Here is a 20,352-nt window from a genome sequence, read left to right as displayed (position 1 = left end):
AGTCTATGTAGATTATACATAGATTACTCCAAGGCTGAACAAATTCCAGTGATTAATTATTTGACTGCGGAAGAGTTTCTGAGATGCTCTTGCTCTCGCTGCTCTTGCTCCTGTCCCCTAACAACCCTTTTCCAACAGCAACCAGTGTGTTCCCTGTCTGGTGTAAATCTCAGCTCTGATTTTAAGCAAGGGACTCAAACCCTTCAAAGGAGCCATCTTAATTTAGAACTAAACCCACACTCACTTTCAGTCCCAAAGTCTACTTTACCTAATCCCCATCTACATTTCTGAGCTAGCCCCTGGTCAGTACACTGGAGACTCTAGCCCTCTATTGGCTCAGGAGCAGTTAAGCCCTGAGTCTTGGGACTTGCAGTTCTGTCAACCTGGTATTCCCTGGTCAAGGCTGTTTGCCAGCCTGGCCTCCTTCAAGCCTGAATTCCACCATCTTCAAGAGCACTTCCATGAATCTCAGCTTCTTAGCCATGACCCCATTGTTCTCCCTCTCTAGCTTTCCTTATTTCTTCATAGCACAACATCTGCTACAGTCTTATCACTTTGTTATCTGTCTCCCTGTACCAGGTGTGAAGCTTCATCCCACCACACCAATACTCAGGAGATGCCTGGGACGTGGAAGGTACTCAGTGGAATAAAATCATTTTTCCACTTACAGTGGAATAAAATCCTAAGAAATGTAGCTATCCCTTTGTGAAATAAATGAAAACAAGCAGATTTTTTTAAATGTGCAAGATAACCACTCAGTGTGTCCACAAGGACATTTTATGATAATGGAATTATGTGAGGCTCCCAGGTAGTTCAATTAAACAAGCAAAACAAAATAAAAATTCTTAGTTTGCAATTATCAATAAATAGAATTCTAAACAAAGAAAGTTGATTGCAGTTTTAATCTTTAACTTATATTCTATCAGAGCATTATGTACACTATAAGCCAGGGATGGCAAGAAGTTTTCTTCTTTTAGCCAAATATTATCAACTGGAAGTGACTCTCTGGAAAAATTTTTAAGGAGGATTCTGAGAACACATCTGGGTTCATTGGACCCCAATCAATTATCAAAGTACACTGAGGTACTGGAGGGAAAGTGACACTGTGAATACCACATAATTACTCCTTGTAATTCCAAATCTGCAATTCCAAAATAGTTTGCCAGCACCAGAAAATTGGCAGCCATAAAGCCAAAACAGTTTGGAATCAAAGATTGTCTGTGTCATCAGTTAGATCTGCAGGAGATAATCACCCAGGCTTTCATTGGTTACTTCCTTCACCTCCTCTTTCCATTGTCAAGTGCTTATACGTAGCCTGATCCTTGACCTGCCTTAAGCAGGTCCTATATCAAGGGAACAAAGGGACAGGATCAATGTTAGTTCTTCGATGGCCCTCCTAATCTGTGGCACACATCTGAGGCTACAGGCACACATCTGAGGCTACAGGGACAAAGCATTCTGGAGGAAAAGCCTAAAGGAAACAGAGTCATCGAGTGTCAACAAAGAGAAAGAAAAGATCAAGGTCTCCTAAACCCACTCACCTGGAATCTTGTAAGTACTGCCTGAAAGTCCTTAGATGGAATTACTAGATTTGTTCTCCTTCTAAGAGGAAAGAGAGAAAGGTCATAAAGATGGGAGAAAAATAGATTATTTTCTCCAGCTCATAAAGGAAAAACGTGTTTTTCAAAGATCTAAAGGGGAAAAAAATACTTTTCTGCCCCCAGTCCCAAATTTCCCAAGGCCTCTGTCCATTGGTCCTATAGTGGCTTCATTAAATTACAGTATAACTCTTTCCTCAGAGTTAAGTTAAATCCCCCCTGAGCACACTATTACCAGGCCCTTCCCCTCCCTGCAGGTGGGAAACACTGCCGGTCCACCTCCCTGGAGAAAGGTTCCCAATCTGTGTCTGTCAGACAATGTCAGCCACCCTAAGACAGGGGTCAGACCAACCAAGGACAGTTGGATCCCAGGTTCTCTGCCAAGGGTGTCACTTGAGCCTATTCACTGAAAATTGTTTAGAAAAAATCAAAGGACATGGGGCACCTGGGTGGCTTAGTGGGTTAAGCCGCTGCTTTCGGCTCAGGTCATGATCTCAGGGTCCTGGGATCGAGTCCCGCATCGGGCTCTCTGCTCAGCAGGGAGCCTGCTTCCTCCTCTCTCTCTCTCTGCCTGCCTCTCTGCCTACTTGTGATCTCTCTCTGTCAAATAAATAAATAAAATCTTTAAAAAAAAAAAAAAAAGAAAGAAAAAATCAAAGGACAAAGTAACAGCAGATTCAGAAGGCCAGGTAAAGCCTGCAGGGCTGACTACAGGCCTTCTTTGCTTTTCTGTGGCTGCAGAAAAATTCCCTCCCCCAATTTACCATCTTCAGAAAAGATTCCAGATAGGCAATCATAGACACTTTGCTCTGACCTTCTGGAATCACTGAAGTTCTGGCAAAGTTCCTTATCATGGGAGTGGGAGAGCAATGAGCAGAAGAAGGGTACCAGGTATCTTGGAGGCTCAGCCCAGGTAGTTGTGACATTCCAAAGCCACAGGAGAAACCCGAGCCTGAGGCTCAGGAGACCAAGGGAGTGTATAATCTACATCTTGCATAACCAGGCTCAAAGTTTCTGTAATAGCTCACCCTTTAACTCAGTTGACCTGTTACTAAAGCCTCCCTTACGCTCCCAAAGATGCCAGACTTTCGTGGTGGAGCAATCCCTGTGTGGCCAGCATGATCAAGTCAGAAAACATCCCTGTCACCTTCCAGAGCTGAATCCCTCCCCTCAAGTGTGCACTGCTAGTGTTCTGGAGGGACCTGCCCCCCAGTAGCCTCCCAGTAACAGAAGGCTATTCTATAGGACAGTGTGGGTTCCTGGGCACTTCACCTTGTCTTGGAGCTCAACAAAGTTGTATGGAAATGCAATAAATAGATAGATGGGGAAGCAAGATATATCCCTGACCCAAAGGTACACATTCATATTCTACCAGGATGGGGGACCAGAACGAGGGGTCTATGGTGGGCACCCATGGGCTAAGTGTTCCGGGCAAGTCCTGTCTGACACATGCCTCCCCTGGCTTAGCTGTGATTGAGGTTGTACCCAGAGGACCTGAAACTCCCCTGGGACCAGGATGAAACTCCCAACTCCACAGGGTACAGGAGAGCAGGCCACATGTCATCTCCATTTTCCCCCAAGGAAATCCACAGACTAAGGCTTTGTCTCTAAGTAATAGCAGGGATGACATATATTTGGGGTCAGGATTGTGCAGACGCAAGCTGTGATTCAAGAAGAAAAATATGTGTCTTCCAATTTGGTGGGTGAATAAACAAGTTCAAATCCATTTAATGACAAAACAAAAATCAGGCTCCCACCCTGTGCCAGTCATCAGACCAGCACTAGAGGCACCAAGATGAATAGAACATTTTTCCTGTGACCAGGAAGCTGAAATGAGTTTGTTAACAGAGTTTCAGGGCAAAGTTTGCTTCAGTATCACTGTTTTCCTATGTCATGGAAAATTTTCACCAAACTTAACATATTTAGATGATCTTTTAATTTAAGAAATAATTTTGTTTTTAAATAAATGTTATTTATTTTTTTACTCAGTGTAAGAAGCTTAAAAAGTTTAAACATGTACTCAGGGAGGTCTTTCTGCCAGTTTACAGAATAATGGTTTTTTACTTAAACCAAAAATAATAGATAAAGGAACTTCCTGTTCGAATAACAGACAAGATTACTTGAAAATCCTGCCAATGCAAACACCAACAAATTCTGTTACATACAACAGACATTCTATTAAATGTGGAACTGAGCACAGAGAAAGAACAGGACATTTTAAAGTACCTGGGGAAAAAGTTTGGCATAGCAGGACACTGGCTCTGGGTGTGGTGGGTAAAATGCCCATCTCCGTCTTAAAGCTTAGGAAGGTCAGGAATGGAGACCTCAGGGAACCTGAAATACAGCTCTTTTGTGAACTTGGATTCTTCAAAGTGCTCTGGAGAAAACCGGCCTCTGTACCAGGAAATAGTGAGGAAACTTAACTACTGTCATTCTGGGTTGTGGATGAAAAAGAAGTGTCCCCTTGGAATTTGTAAGCTTGGGTCTGTGCTACAGATCAAATTATACAACACACTTGGCCCAATAACTTAATATAAAAATAAATCACAGATTAGTAATACCCCTGGGCCACCTAGCAGGGGCATATCCAAAACCTGGACCAGACCACAGAAGACTCTGACACATGTCCCCACAGTAAATGAACTCACAGCCCAAAATTAAAAACTCATTAGAAAGGACCAGCAGAAAGGACAAAAGCATATGAACACTTCTTAGAACTTTAATATAGAAATATAAATATAGAAAGCCATCAATACTTTTAAGTATAGATAAGGCATAGCCAAAGGGAGAATTATATGTTTAGAGAAGTAAATACCCAGAACAAGCATATAGTGGCAGAACATCTTTTTTAAAAGCTAGACAAAATATTTTTCAAATATGAATTTTAAAATGTATTGTTGCAGCAAAACTTTAGGGAAAATCCATAACCATGAAAGCTCCCCAGGAAGATAAAAGTGGGTTGGGGGAAAGGTGTCCGAAGTTGAGCTCTGATGCTGACACCAATGGGAGTGGAGAGCTAGTAAAGAAAGCCCAGCGTCACACAAGGTGGGGAGTCTGAGAAGAGACAGAACTCCTAGAAGAGCCCACCCTGAGAAGAGGTGCAGCAAGAGAACTCCCTGGTCTTGGGTTGGGGATTGGGAAGAAGGAGGAGAAATCTCCCTGCTCATGACAAACCACCTGCTGGCTGTCACCTGTGTTAGAAGCCCATGCTCTTACTATCTAGGTGTCAGAAAAACAAATGAGACTTGTTTTTCTCTTACATTTTTCTTTATAAATTTTAAAACTACATAGAAATTTTTTAAAATAGTTCAAAAAATACCTACAAACATTCACCCAGATTCAGCAACTAATAAGATTTTTCTGTACTCATTCCCCTCCATCTGCCCTCTACATATATGTATAGGTACACACACCCATATATACAAATAAATGTACACTATTTTAAGGAAACATCAGGCTGTAAGTTGAAGTCACTCTGACACTGCATCCCCTGCATACTTCAGCTGATATTTCCTAAAAGTAAGGATATTCTACTCTCTTATCATAACACTACTAAACATACAGTCTGGGCAAATTTCCCCAACTGTCCCAATAATGTCCTTTAATGCTGGTTTTTTTTTTTTTCTTTTCCTATTCAGAATTCAGTTAAGTTCCTTGCATTGCATTTTTTCTTTTTTTTTAATTAAATTTATTTATTTTTTAAATAAACATATAATATATTTTTATCCCCAGGGATACAGGTCTGTGAATCACCAGGTTCACACATTTCACAGCACTCATCATAGCACATACCCTCCCCAATGTCCATATCCCCACCACCCTCTCCCATCCCCCCTCCCCCCAGCAACCCTCAGTCTTTTTTTGAGATTGAGTCTTTTATGGTTTGTTTCCCTCCCAATACCACCTTCTTTCATTTTTTCTTTTCCTTCCCCCCAACCCCCACATTGCATCTCCACTTCCTCATATCAGGGAGATCATATGATAGTTGTCTTTCTCTGCTTGACTTATTTCGCTAAGCATGATACGCTCTAGTTCCATCCATGTTGTCGCAAAAGGCAAGATTTCATTTCTTTTGATGGCTGCATAGTATTCCACTGTGTATATATACCACCTCTTCTTTATCCATTCATCTGTTGATGGACATCTAGGTTCTTTCCATAGTTTGGCTATTGTGGACATTGCTGCTATAAACATTCGGTTGCACGTGCCCATTGGGAGTACCACGTTTGTATCTTTAGGATATATACCCAGTAGTGCAATTGCTGGGTCGTATGGTAGCTCTATTTTCAACTTTTAGAGGAACCTCCATGCTGTTGTCCAGAGTGGTTGCACCAGCTTGCTTTCCCACCAACAGTGTAGGAGGGTTCCACTTTCTCCGCATCCTCGCCAGCATCTGTCATTTCCTGTCTTGTTAATTTTAGCCATCCTGACTGGTGTGAGGTGGTATCTCATTGCGGATTCGATATGTATTTTTCTGATGCTGAGTGATGTGGATTACTTTTTCATGTGTCTGTTGGCCATCTGGATGTCTTCTTTGCAGAAATGTCTGTTCATGTCCTCTGCCCATTTCTTGATTGGATTTTTTGTTCTTTGGGTGTTGAGTTTGCTAAGCTCTTTATAGATTTTGGATACTAGCCCTTAACCTGATATGTCATTTGCGAATATCTTCTCCCATTCTGTCAGTTGTCTTTTGGTTTTGTTAACTGTCGCTCTCGCCAGCAAGAACGACCCGCAAAACGTGATGAGGAGCAAACTTCTTTATTAGCGTCTCTTTGTTCTCTCTTTGTTCTCTCTTCTCTACAAGCAAGTTCTGGCAATATATACATGTAGGCGGTCCAGCCCGACTATCCAATCACTGCCCCGTGCACGCAGTCTCCTCGTGGACCCTTACGTAACCGCGCAGGGCTCTATTGTTCTCAAGCAGTAATCATGCATTTCTCTCTTGGCTCCTGGTGCTGTTCATGTGTCAGCCACGAGCGCACCCAAACCCTACCTAGCCAATCATTCTCACTTCCTCAATCTTCAGGCATTTTCGTCTACGTGACTCCTTGCATCTGCTGGATGGCTCTCCACAGCTCCCCCTTTTTTATTTGTTTATATGGCAGGGATCGTGCCTGTCTTAGGTTGCCAATCCTCAGCACACATGCTTACCCGTCATCGGGTACTCTCCCGGGTCGAAGAGCCCCTGTCTTAGGTTGCTATGGTGTGGGATCAGTCTTACCCGTCTTTGACTACCGATCCAGCATACTAAGCCATATTTGGGGGGAGGTCCCGACCTCCAGAGCCATCATGGCTTAGACCAAAGCCCGTTGCTATAGCTGCTGTTGTCGCGCAATTCTACAGATGCATTTTAGAAGGAGTACTTGAGCCAGAATCATCAACATGATCAGGGCTCTTATGCCTGCCCAGGTTTTGAGGAATGAGACTGATTGTTATGACATACTAACCCAATTGCTGACGGAGCCAAGAGATACTTGAATGGCATTCAAGGTGGTACTTTGAGCCTATTGCGAGTGATTAACTGGTGGTTACGTACAATAGCTTTTACCTTATAAACTTCTGCGAGTATAATTTTAAGTGCACAAGGCAAGAGGTACATGAAAAGAACAATTACCACTAGTACCCCTACAATTGTTACTACAACATACCATGTGTGCGTCAGGGAAGGGAAGTGAGAGAATAAAGAGCTCACAAAGCTTTAAGCGTCAGTAACAAACATGAGTTAGGGTGAGAAGATTGCACTCTATGCTGAGCCATTTGAAGAAGGGCTTGAAGCTGGGCAGTCTCTTGTTCTCGACCACAGTTGAACCGGCTCCGCCTTCATGGGAACAGGCTGCAGGACAGTCATCGTCGCTATCATCACCATCACCAGCACCCTCCACAGGTTCCACTCCGGCACCCAGAGTGGAGCAGGCGCATCCTGTGGGAAAACACAAAGGGAACCTCGGTGCCATCTAAGCACCGGGTCGGGTTTGGATAATTGGCCTTGCAAGTCTCCTGCCCCTCTCAGAGTCTTCCAAGCCCTGAGGGTCGCCGTGGCTATCTGTTGATACACCGCAGGGGGGTATGTACTCTGCACTTGGGCCCCGAGGTATGGCCCCGTGCCTGTCAGCATTTCCAAATTCCATTGCGGTTACCTGCGGCTGCATTTCTCCGTGCTGTGTCCAGACAATTGTCCTGATTTTGGATTTTCCATTCTAGATATTGTCCTCCACTTAATACCGCCCTGGCCAAGTTGGCCCAATCCTCGGGAGCGAGGTAGAGTGCTCCCAGCGACTCCACAAGGGAGACCGTAAAGGCTGCCTGGGGCCCATAGCTGCTAACTGCCTCCTTCAACTGCTTTACCAGCTTAAAATCTAGTGGCTGGTGATACCTCTGCTGATTCTGATCTTCTAACACTGGAAAAAAGCCTTTTCCCGGGCCAAGGACCTCTCTCCAATTTTCCGCGGTGCAGCCCGAACAATAGCACGTCTTGGTGCAGCTGGGCTTATAAGGCGGGGGCCACTCATGGGGTGGCGCTGTGGGGTTAGAATGCGGAAGCGGCGTAACTTTCGTTTTTAATTTCGATTGCGCCACAACTGCGGCTTCTGTCCCTGCTCTCAGCTGCGCCATTACTTCTCCCTGCACCCTTAACTCTCCTAATACCTTTTGCAATTCCGCCTCTTTATCCTCAAATCGTTGCCTCATGGCTTTCAAGTCTGTCTGGAGACCGGGAGATTCCTCCTTCTTGTTGTTTGCCTCTATCTTTCCTAGCTCCTGCAACTCGCTTTCTGACATCCCTTCTGAGCTTTCGCTTTCGGAGTCAGAGTCTCGGGAGGAGCCCTTACGGGATTCTTCTTTCACTTGCAAAAAAACTTCCCCTCCCTGTAGTACTGCTCGCTGCAGGGGCTCTCGGGGGGAATGCAAACATACTTTCATCAGGGACCACACGGCGAGAGTCCCCGGGGATGTAGAGGGGCAGAGTTTTAAGTCCTCGCCCAGGTGTTCCCATTGTGGCACATTTAGGAGCCCTTCTTCTATAAACCAGGGGGCAATCTCTCCCACTTCTTTCAAGAAGGCTCGGGCTGTTTTTGCCTTTAAGGGGGTACCGTTCATCTTGAGAACGTCTTTTAGGGGATCTTCCATTCTACGTCTACTAAGATCGTACCCCATCCCGAGGAAACTTTTACTTGTATCGTCCCTGCCGAGGGAACTTTCACTTGTATCGTCCCTGCCGAGGGAACTTTTACTTGTATCGTCCCTGCCGAGGGAACTTTTACTTGTATCGTCCTAATCCTAGGAACTTTCCCTGTCACTCACTAGACAGAAATAGGTGCACTCCTTACCTTATCGTTGCTCTATCTCAATCTCCGTTTTGCGATGCGGACAGTTTCCCGGGTTGTCGGCACCAGTTGTCGCTCTCGCCAGCAAGAACGATCCGCAAAACGTGATGAGGAGCAAACTTCTTTATTAGCGTCTCTTTGTTCTCTCTTTGTTCTCTCTTCTCTACAAGCAAGTTCTGGCAATATATACATGTAGGTGGTCCAGCCCGACTATCCAATCACTGCCCCGTGCACGCAGTCTCCTCGTGGACCCTTACGTAACCGCGCAGGGCTCTATTGTTCTCAAGCAGTAATCATGCATTTCTCTCTTGGCTCCTGGTGCTGTTCATGTGTCAGCCACGAGCGCACCCAAACCCTACCTAGCCAATCATTCTCACTTCCTCAATCTTCAGGCATTTTCGTCTACGTGACTCCTTGCATCTGCTGGATGGCTCTCCACAGTTAACTGTTTCCTTTGCTGTGCAAAAGCTTATGATTTTGATGAAGTCCCAAAAGTTCATTTTTGCCCTTGCTTCTGTTGTCTTTGGCAATGTTCCTAGGAAGAAGTTGCTGTGGTTGAGGTCAAAGAGGTTGCTGCCTGTGTTCTCCTCAAGGATTTTGATGGATTCCTTTCTCACATTGAGGTCCTTCATCCATTTTGAGTCTATTTTTGTGTGTGGTGTAAGGAAATAGTCCAATTTCATTTTTCTGCATGTGGCTGTCCAATTTTCCCAGCACCATTTGTTGAAGAGACTGTCTATTTTCCATTAGATATTCCTTCCTGCTTTGTCAAAGATTAGTTGACCATAGAGTTGAGGGTCTATTTCTGGGCTCTCTATTCTGTTCCATTGATCTATGTGTCTGCTTTTGTGCCAGTACCACACTGTCTTGATTATGACAGCTTTGTAATAGAGCTTGAAGTCTGGAATTGTGATGCCACCAACTTTGGCTTTCTTTTTCAATATTCCTTCGGCTATTCGAGGTCTTTTCTGGTTCCATATAAATTTTAGGATTGTTTGTTCTATTTCTTTCAAAAAAATGGATGGTATTTTGATAAGGATTGCATTAAATGTGTAGATTGCTTTAGGTAGCATAGACACTTTCACAATATTTATTCTTCCAATCCAGGAGCATAGAACATTTTTCCATTTCTTTGTGTCTTCCTCAATTATTTCATGAGTACTTTATAGTTTTCTGAGTATAGATTCTTTGCCTCTTTGGTTAGGTTTATTCCTAGGTATCTTAGTTTTGGGTGCAATTGTAAATGGGATTGACTCCTTAATTTCTCTTTCTTCTGTCTGGTTGTTGGTGTAGAGAAATAGAACTGATTTCTGTGCATTTCATTTTATATCCTGACACTTTACTGAATTCCTATACAAGTTCTAGCAGTTTTGGAGTGGAGTCCGTTGGGCTTTCCATATATAGTATCATATCATCTGTGAAGAGTGATAGTTTGACTTCTTCTTTGACGATTTGGATGCCTTTAATTTCCTTTTGTTGTCTGGTTGCTGGGACTAGGACTTCTAGTACTATGTTGAATAGCAGTGGTGATAATGGACATCCCTGCCATGTTCCTGACCTCAGCGGAAAAGCTTTCAGTTTTTCTCCATTGAGAATGATATTTGCGGTGGGTTTTTCATAGATGGCTTTGATAATATTGAGGTATGTGCCCTCTATACCTACACTTTGAAGAGTTTTAATCAGGAAGGGATGCTGCACTTTGTCAAGTGCTTTTTCAGCATCTATTGAAAGTATCATATGGTTCTTATTTTTTCTTTTATTAATGCCTTGTATCACATTGATTGATTTGTGGATGTTGAACCAATCTTGCAGCCCTGGAATAAATCCCACTTGGTCATCGTGAATAATCCTTTTAATGTACTGTTGAATCCTATTGGTGAGTATTTTGGTGAGAATTTTCGCATCTGTGTTCATTAAGGATATGGGTCTGTAATTCTCTTTTATGATGGGATCCTTGTCTGGTTTTGGGATCAAGGTGATGCTGGCCTCATAAAATGAGTTTGAAAGTTTTCCTTCCATTTCTATTTTTTGGAACAGTTTCAGGAGAATAGGAATTAATTCTTCTTTAAATGTTTGATAGAATTCCCCTGGGAAGCCATCTGGCCCTGGGCTTTTTTGTTTGTTTGGAGATTTTTGATGACTGTTTTAATCTCCTTACTGGTTATGGGTCTGTTCAGGTCTTGTATTTCTTCCTGGCTCAGTTGTGGTAGTTTATATGTCTCTAGAAATGTTTCCATTTCTTCCAGATTGTCGAATTTGTTGGCATAGAGTTGTTCATAGTACGTCCTTATAATTGTTTGTATTTCTTTGGTGTTGGTTGTTCCCTCCTCTTTCATTCATGATTTTATTTATTTGGGTTCTTTCTCTTTTCTTTTTGATAAGTCTGGCCAGGGCTTTGTCAATCTTATCAATTCTTTCAAAGAACAAGCTCCTTGTTTCATTGATTTGTTCTATTGTTTTTTAAGTTTCTATTTCATTGGTTTCTGCTCTGATCTTTATGATTTCTCTTCTGCCGGGTTTAGGCTTTCTTTGTTGTTCTTTCTCCAGCTCCTTTAAGTGTAGGGTTAGGTTGTGTATTGGAGACCTTTCTTGTTTCTTGAGAAAGGCTTGTAGCACTATATATTTTCCTCTCAGGACTGGCTTTATTGTGTCCTACAGATTTTGAACCGTTGTGTTTCCATTATCATTTGTTTCCATGAATTTTTTCAATTCTTCTTTAATTTCTTTGTTAATCAATTCATTTTTTTTAGAAGGATGCTGTTTAGTCTCCATGTATTTGGGTTCTTTCCAAATTTCCTCTTGTGATTGAGTTCTAGCTTCAGAGCATATTTCAGAGTGGTCTGAAAATATGCAGGGAATGATCCCAAGCTTCTGATACCGGTTGAGACCTGATTTATGTCCCAGGATTTGATCTATTCTGGAGACTGTTCCATGTGCACTAGAGAAGAAATGTGTATTCTGTTGCTTTGGGATGGAATGTTCTGAATATATCTGTGATTTCCATCTGGTCCAGTGTGTCATTTAAGGCCTTTATTTCCTTGTTGATCTTTTGCTTAGATGATCTGTCCATTTCAGTGAGGGGAGTGTTAAAGTCCCCTACTATTACTGTATTATTGTCGATGTATTTCTTTGATTTGTTATTAATTGATTTATATAGTTGGCTGCTCCCACGTTAGGGGCATAGTTATTTAAAATTGTTAGGTCATCTTGTTGGACAGACCCTTTGAGTATGATATAGTGTCCTTCTTCACCTCTTATTATAGTCTTTGGCTTAAAATCTAATCGATCTGATAGAAGGATTGCCGTCCCAGCCTTCTTTTGATGTCCATTAGTATGGTACATTGTTTTCCACCCCCTCACTTTAAATCTGGGGGTGTCTTTGGATCTTAAATGAGTTCCTTGTAGGCAGTATATTGATGGTTTTTGGGTTTTTATCCATTCTGATACCCTGTGTCTTTTGATTGGGGCATTTAGCCCATTAACATTCAGGGTAACTATTGAGAGATATGAATTTAGTGCCATTGTATTGCCTATAAGGTGATTGTTACTGTATATTGTCTCTGTTCCTTTCTGATCTACTACTTTTAGGGTCTCTCTTTGCTTAGAGGACCCCTTTCAGTATTTCCTGTAGAGCTGGTTTGCTGTTTGCAAATTCTTTCAGTTTTTGTTTGTCCTGGAAGCTTTTTATCTCTCCTTCTATTTTCAATGATAGCCTAGCTGGATATAGTATTCTTGGCTGCATGTTTTTCTCTTTTAGTACTCTGAATATATCACGCCAGTTCTTTCTGACCTGCCAGGTCTCTGTGGATAGGTCCGCTGCCAATCTAATGTTTTACCCTTGTATGTTACAGACTTCTTTTCCCGGGCTGCTTTCAGGATTTTCTCTTTGTCGCTAAGACGTAAATTTTACTCTCAGGTGACGAGGTGAGGACCTATTTTTATTGATTTTGAGGGGCGTTCTTAGCATCTCCTGGATTTTGATGTTTCTTCCCTTTGCCATATTAGGGAAATTCTCTACAATAATTCGCCTCAATATACCTTCTGCTCCCCTCTCTCTTCCTTCTTTTCTTTCTTTTTTTTTTTATTTGACAGACAGAAATCACAAGTAGGCATAGAGGCAGGCAGAGAGAGAGAGGAAGGGAAGCAGGCTCCCTGCTGAGCAGAGAGCCTGATGTGGGGCTCGATCCCAGGACCCTGAGACCATGACCTGAGCCGAAGGCAGAGGCTTAACCCACGAGCCACCTAGGCGCCCCTCTCTTCCTTCTTCTGGAATCCCAATTATTCTAATGTTGTGCCATTTTATGGTGTCACTTATCTCTCGAATTCTCTGCTCGTGGTCCAGTATTTGTTTGTCTCTCTTTTGATCAGCTGCTTTAGTCTCTGTCATTTGGTCTTCTACGTCACTAATTCTTTCTTCTGCCTTATTCATCCTACCAGTAAGAGCCGCCATTTTTTATTGCACCTCATTAATAGCTTTTTTTATTTCAACTTAGTTAGATTTTAGTTCTTTTATTTCTCCAGAAACAGCTTTTATCTCTCCAGATAGTGTTTCTCTAAACACAGGTTCGAGCCTGGCCAGAACCTTGAGAATCATCATTCTGAACTCTAGATCTGTTGTATTAGCAGTGTCTGTATTGATTAGGTCCCCAGCCTTCGGTACTACCTCTTGTTCTTTTTTTTGTGGTGAGTTTTTCTGCCTTGTCATTTTGTCCAGATAAGATTTGCTTTCTCCTCCTCTGGAATTCCGCTGTTCTCCTAGGTGAGTGAAGTTGGTCTTGGCTGGGTTTCTTGTTGATCTTCTGGGGGAGGGGCCTGTTGTAGTGACTCTCAAGTGTCTTTGCCCCAGGCGGAATTACACCACCCTTACCAGGGGCCTGGCTAATCAGATTTGCTTTCGGGAGCTTTTGTTCCCTGAGCACTTTCCGTAGAGCTCCAGAGGACAGGAATGAAGATGGCGGTCTCCCAATATCCAGCACAGAGGAGCCGAGAGCTCAGGGTCCCGCTCTTCAGTGCGCCCTCAGAAAAAAGCGCCCAACTGCCCCCATCTCCCTAGCCTCTGGTCATGCTTGTAGGAAAGCACTCAATCTGTCACACTTGGAGAAAAGCACTTGGTCGTTTCTGTCTCTGTGGCCTCTGGCCGCGCTCCGACCTCACCCAGCCCGTGACCAGTTCAAGGTAACCCCGAGCTGAGAGCTCACTCCTTGGCTTTGTCACTGTAGCCGGCTTCCCTGCTCTAATACCTGCAAGCTCTGTGACACTCAGACACCCCTGGTCCTTCTGTGACCCCATGGGACGTGGGGTTATGCTGACCCCGCGTGGGCTTCCCCCCGGTTTAGCCTCTGGAGTGATGTCCCTCCGTGGAGAAGACTTTTAAAAGTCCTGATTTTGTGCTCCGTTGCTCCGCCACTTGCCTGGAGCCAGCCCCCCCCCCCCCCCGCAGTCTATCTTCCCCTTGCTTTGGATTCACTTCTCCGCAGATCCTACCTTTCAGAAAGTGATTGATTTTCTGTTTCTAGAATTATTGCTCTTCTCTTCGATTTCCTGTTGGATTTGTAGGTGTTTGCAATGGTTAGCTAAGCTATCTAGCTGATCTCCTGCTACCTGATGTCATCTCAGCCTGCTACTTTTCCGCCATCTTGACTCCTCTCCCCCTTGTATTGCATTTTGATATGTCTCTTTTGTCTCTTATAGTCTGGAAGAATGCCCCTGGCCCTAACCATTTTGGTTTCTTTTGTTGTCTATTTCCCTAATGGGGATGCTTTTGAAAATTTTGGGCCAATTGTCTCATAGAACATCTCTCATTGTGGTTGTATCCAATTGTTTCTTCATAATTAGATGAAGAATGAAAATATATGAAGAATGAAAAACATTGTTACTGGAAAATACCCCAAGTCATGCTTCTGATATCCCACTGCATTACATCTGGCAATAATACAGCTCATCCTGCTATCAGGCATGCTAATTTACACTTGAGCAGGGTGATCATTAGAGGCACATTTCTGCCTCTGTAATCTGCTGTGAGTGGATATTTTGAAACTCTGTGAATATCGCATTTCTCTCAGCGCTGTATCCAAGGGTGTTTAGCATCTACTGGTGCTGTCTTTATACCTATCATTCCTTTTACATTTACTAGATTCATTCTTCCATGAAGAAGATCAGCTGAAATCCTTAAAAGGCAGCCACTCAGCCTAGCAGAGCAAGGAAAAATGTTTTCTGGAGGAGCCTACCTTTAAAACAGAGTGAAAGAATCCCACAAATAAAGGGTTACTGATGGTGAATTGTGCTGAGAAGTCTGAGCAAGTGTGTTGAACTCTGACCTGCTGAATAAGGAGGCACATGCCACCCACTTAGGAGCAAGAATTATCTTCCTCGACATCTGAGCTCCCACTTCAAGGACTTGAAAACCCTGGATTCATTTTGAATTAAGAAATGGTTTCAGTACACCCACACAAAGGAAATAAAGCCACAGGATTCATTATTTAGAGATCCCAGAAGGGAGGTGTTGCAATGAGCTGGGGAAAGGGCATTCTTCTGGTCCCAAGTTACATGCAAGTGGTAGATCAAGAGCAGGGTAGCAAGCACCTCTTACTTACAAGGGTGAAGGTCAGTGACTTTTTGTGGGCCTAACTGTAAGTAGTTATTTTAGAAATGTCCTGGGGGAAAATGAAGCAGGAACTTGTGGTGGCACCCTAAACCCAGGTCCTTATCTGAATTGCAGACCCTGGGTGTGAACAGGGTTGTCACACTATAAAATGCCTATGCACAACTCAAAATAGCTGTTTGCTCATCACAATTGACCCTGAGATGCCCAGGCATTATCTTTAGGGAAAATCATGGGCACTGTCCAGACAGCAGAGATATTAAAAGCTGCTAACAGGGACTGGTCATGCAGCATATGAAACATGTGAGCAAAGCATAAATGTCAATCAATAATATCATTAAACAAACCACAGTTTGAAATCCTGACAAACCAGTCCCTTCATTTACTGAGTCCAGCCAAGAAAATACATCAAAGCCCTTGGATAACGTGAAAGTAGGTGTTTGATAACTAGGATGAGATTGCAGAACACTTGCACCTGTTGGGTTGTCTGAATTTGTCCAGAATCACTCATATGTATGCAGCAGGTTGTGGCCTTTACAGCACACACATGTCCTTGCTGGACCTGTTAAGTAATCTAAAGCTAAATAGTTATCTAAAACCATCTGCACTAAGAAATCACAAAGGAATGCACTGACAAGCAAGTCTATTAGAGGGATTATTAACAGGGAGATTATGGAGCCCAGAGTGGTGACTGTGGGGAAGGGTCCCGTTAGGGTTAAGAATGTAACCCTGCAGCTTTGTTCCTGAAATAGAGGTTCCATGGTGGTGGTGTCACCTGCAGCAAGGGAGGGGTCCTCTCAACAGTAAATAAATTTACTAACTCCTAGTAGGACACATAATGTGGACCAATCTAACAGATGTGGTAAGAGCAAGCAACTGAGTAAAGTGTTTAAAGGGGCCCCACAAGGTTGTAAGACTGGACACATAATTTGGCTTTCCACGGCTTCAAGTCACAGCAGAAAGCAGCCTGCGTCACAGTCAAGCAACAAGCAAGGGAGCCTAGGGTAAACATGGCAAATGCAGGCGAGTGATTGTGCAGTTTCAACAACTTTCTAGAGTTGCCCTCTGGGGTCCAGGAGAATCCCCACAACCCAGATGACTTGGCACATGAGGCACAGAATAAGGCCCGCAGCAGTGAATATCTGCATTTTATAGTTTTGTGCCTGCGCAGTCCCTACCCCATGTAGGTATTTACTATGGGGCCATTGTGTGTCAGCAGCCCACTGATGGTCTCCTCCAACAGTTGGTAGGGCCAACTGTTGTGACTGTTGCACCACACCATCATCTTCTAACGGTGCTGGTGTCAGCCAACCTGAGGGCCTTTTTCCCCCTTTTAGGGATCCATGCCATTCCCTTGGGGGGGTCCAAGTGCAATTGCCTCCACTTCCTATAGGGAGTTGTGGTTAGGAGATATGAGCCATCCACTAAAGCCACTGAATTTTCGAATTTCAGCTGGAATTTGCATATCCAGTGGGTAGGTGTGGTCCAGGTGTGGTCTAATGGGTCAGGACTGTCTACAACCAGGGAGTCATTGCTAACCATGCATTCCCCCATTAGATCACCAATGAGTATTGGAAGGAGTGATGATGGACATTTTACTTTGGTTTATTATTACTTTTAATTATTTATTTTTAGATAGAGAGAGCATGCACAAGCAGGGAGAGGAGGAAAGGGAGAGAGAATCTCAAGTAGACTCCATTCTGAGCTTGGAGCTTGATGCAGGACCCTGAGATCTTGACCTGAGCCTAAATCAAGAATCAAATGCTTAACCAACTAAACCACCCAGGCACCTCATGATTGACATTTGAAATAGGTAAGAGGACTCAAAAGTATTGGGAAACTTGTAAAGAATGTTCTCCCATAAGATGAAGGCAACAGATTCCCTTCTGATAATAGCCTGGCGAGTCCAATTGGTGTAAGGAGAATGGTGGCCATATGACCAAGAGTTTAAAGTGTCACTGCAGCAGGGAAGTCTATTTAGGAGTCCATGTACTGCCCTGCAACTTGAGAAGCGAGTATTTTTTTTAATTTATTTTTTATTTATTTTCAGCATAAGAGTATTCATTGTTTTTTGCACCACACCCAGTGCTCCATGCAATCCATGCCCTCTCTAATACCCACCACCTGGTTCCCCCAACCTCCCACCCCTCCCACCACTTAAAACCCCTCAGATTATTTTTCAGAGTCCATAGTCTCTCATGGTTCACCTCCCCTTCCAATTTCCCCCAACTCCCTTCTCATAACTCCCCATGTCCACCATGCTATTTGTTATGCTCCACTAATAAGTGAAACCATATGATAATTTTAAAAGACCACCAAGGCATTCAGTAATGCCAGAGGTCTGTGGTGGAACAGGAGGTAAAAATTCCATTGGATGTCCCAGAGGAGAGCCCAGGACCCTGTTATATGGGCAATAAGATGAGATCCTTGATCTGAGTGAATGATGTCAGGAAGGCTGAATGGGGGCAGGACATATTTAGAAAAGCAAGATTATCTGCTCTGCAAGGATGTTCCTTGTGGGTATAGGAAGCAGTAGGCTGGTTCCTATACACATAATAGCATCCATACACATAATAGCAAAGCCAGTGGTGCCACTTACAGAGATAGTGATCCAATGAAATCAAATTACCAGTGGCTGAACTCCCTGAACAGAAGCATGACCAGACAGTTTCTAGTTTAGGAGTTTAATTTGCAATTATTGGCTTATATTGGCAAAATATGGTTTAAGAGTATAATTTGCAATTCAAAACAAGGCATTTTGCAAGCACTGTCGTAAGTATAGTGCCCCACAGTGAGCCCAGACCAGTGTGGCAACAGCCCCCACATGACCTGCAGAGACATGGGAGCAATAAGGAGTGTGGGGGTGGTGAGTATGACAGGCCAGAATGGTAGAGCTGAAGAGCCACGGACTGATGGGCCGGGGTGGGGGTCATAAGCTGTAGTTTTGTGGTGAAGGGTGGAGCCTGCAGAGTAGTTGGGCAAGTCAGAAGTTGAGAGCCCCCACAGCCAGTGACCTGGACTAAGGGAAAAGTATGTACCTTGTGGTTAAGTACAGCCTCTGGTGTGGTCATTTGCATGTGCTGAAATGTGGGTAACCTTCATTGTGACTGGTTTCTGGGCAATCTCCCTCCAAATTAAGACACCCCCCAAATAGGATGGCCTTGAATGTGAAAATCGTCCAGCTACCATTAGCCTAACCAAACTGCCCATGAGTCAGAAAAACCCTAGAGAAGAGGCCTGTCATGGGCAAACCACTCTGCATAACCCTTTGTACCACTACAAGCCCAGCAAGCCATCTTTGATAACTGTTGTGCTTCGGGCAGGATGGCACACTGCTGCTCTGCAGCTGAAAAGGGAATTCATCAAATGAAAGGCAGGACTAGAGAAATCACAGCCCTGTGATTTCACAATTTCATCAGCTGGGCTCACCTGGCTCGCCTATCTCCCCAGTAGACTGGAGCCAGGGAAACAAAGCAAAGGAAACTGTGAAGGAGAGACCAAGAGAGATGAAGACAGAATCAGCAGGTCAGACGCAAAGCCAGTTAGTTCCACAAGGTAAGAGCAAAGAGAGCGGGAGAAAGACAATATATGAAGAGCTGAAAATGTTCCAAAATCTATGAAATTTACAAATCCTTGATATCAGAAATACAAGCTCCAGCAAAGATAAATAAGAATAAATATAAGTGTAGATATTGTTCCACCAGACAATATCTTTATCTGAGAACACCAGATAAAACACTATTTTGCAAAGTAGGGAAGAAAGACATGTTAGAAAAAATATACATGTTTAAGACAGTGGATTTCCTGGTAGCAGAAAGAAACCAGAAAACAATAAAATGAGTAAGATTGAAATTAAAAGGCTAGGGAAATATATATACTTGGAAAATACTACCTAAGGAGTAGCTACTATTGTGGCCATTGGCATCAGACACAGAAAACTTTAAGAAAAAAGCAGTATCAGAGATAAAGGTGGCATTTCATAATAATAAAAAGAAAAATTGATTCAAAAGGTTAAACGTTTGAACTAGTATGCACTCATTAGCAGATTCAAAGTATAAAGAGTAAAAATTGAGAGAAATACAAGAAGAAATTGGCAAATTTTATACTCTTAGTGGCTGTTCTAGTCTATAAATGTTGAATCAGACAAAGAAGAGTAAAGCCCTATTAAAGCCATCCTGCCATACTCATAACCTATTAATTTTATTTTTAAATAACACAAGTGCTGCAGAAAATATGTGCAGTGGGCCAGGGTGTGCCTGAAACAGACTACATACCTCTGAAGGATCAAGTTTACTTGAACATTCTGGGTGGAGAGGATTTATTTTTATATGCTTCCTCATCCAAGATTGAGTTCTGGCTCAAGGTAGCATTGTAGAAAGATCATGAACTCACCTCCTTTAATGAACTCCATGAGTCCACTGCTACAAATGGAACAATTTCCTCTATAAAAACCTAAAGTTTGGCTGAGTGACAGCGACACATCAGGCAAATGAGAAGACCATATCGAAGTGGGAGACAGGCTGGGACACAATCTCACCATAAAACCTATCTTCGGCACCACAACCCACAACTGGAGGGGAACTCAAAACCCAGAGCTTCTCCCTGAGGAGAAAATTGTTCACACCCTACATCGGGCCACACAACTTTTAAGGCATACACCTGGGTGATGGTCTCCAAAACATCTAACTTTGCAAACCAAGAAAGCTCATGTCCCAAGACCCACAAGACTATATAGCAAACTGAGAAACAGCTCTTAAGTGGCTCATGTGCTCAGACTCCTGACCCTGGGTCCCAGCACAGAGACAGCAGATGAGGCCCAGACCTAAAGTGA

At 43.3% G+C, this 20,352-nt stretch overlaps 1 protein-coding gene across 2 annotated transcripts in view; it reads left to right on the top strand.

Annotated features, from left to right (window-relative positions):
* Positions 1-1,335: 1,335 nt before the first annotated feature.
* Positions 1,336-20,352, top strand: part of LOC116595393 (sulfotransferase 1C1) — a 49,271-nt gene continuing 30,254 nt past the window's right edge. The window contains exon 1 of one of the 2 annotated variants that reach the window (XM_032351657.1): positions 1,336-1,551. Coding sequence is in view for 1 of the 2 variants with exons in the window: in XM_032351656.1 (XP_032207547.1) it covers positions 19,028-19,076 (49 nt within the window). In the remaining variant the exon portion in view is untranslated. Of the gene's footprint in view, positions 1,552-18,995; positions 19,077-20,352 lie in introns of those variants that run through there. The other variant, XM_032351656.1, reaches the window with a different exon arrangement.

Source organism: Mustela erminea, chromosome 7 (genome assembly GCF_009829155.1).
Source record: "Mustela erminea isolate mMusErm1 chromosome 7, mMusErm1.Pri, whole genome shotgun sequence".
In the NCBI taxonomy this organism is placed as follows: Eukaryota; Metazoa; Chordata; class Mammalia; order Carnivora; family Mustelidae; genus Mustela; species Mustela erminea.
Note: the sequence above shows the minus strand (reverse complement) of the source record. Positions and strands in the feature narration are given on the sequence as shown.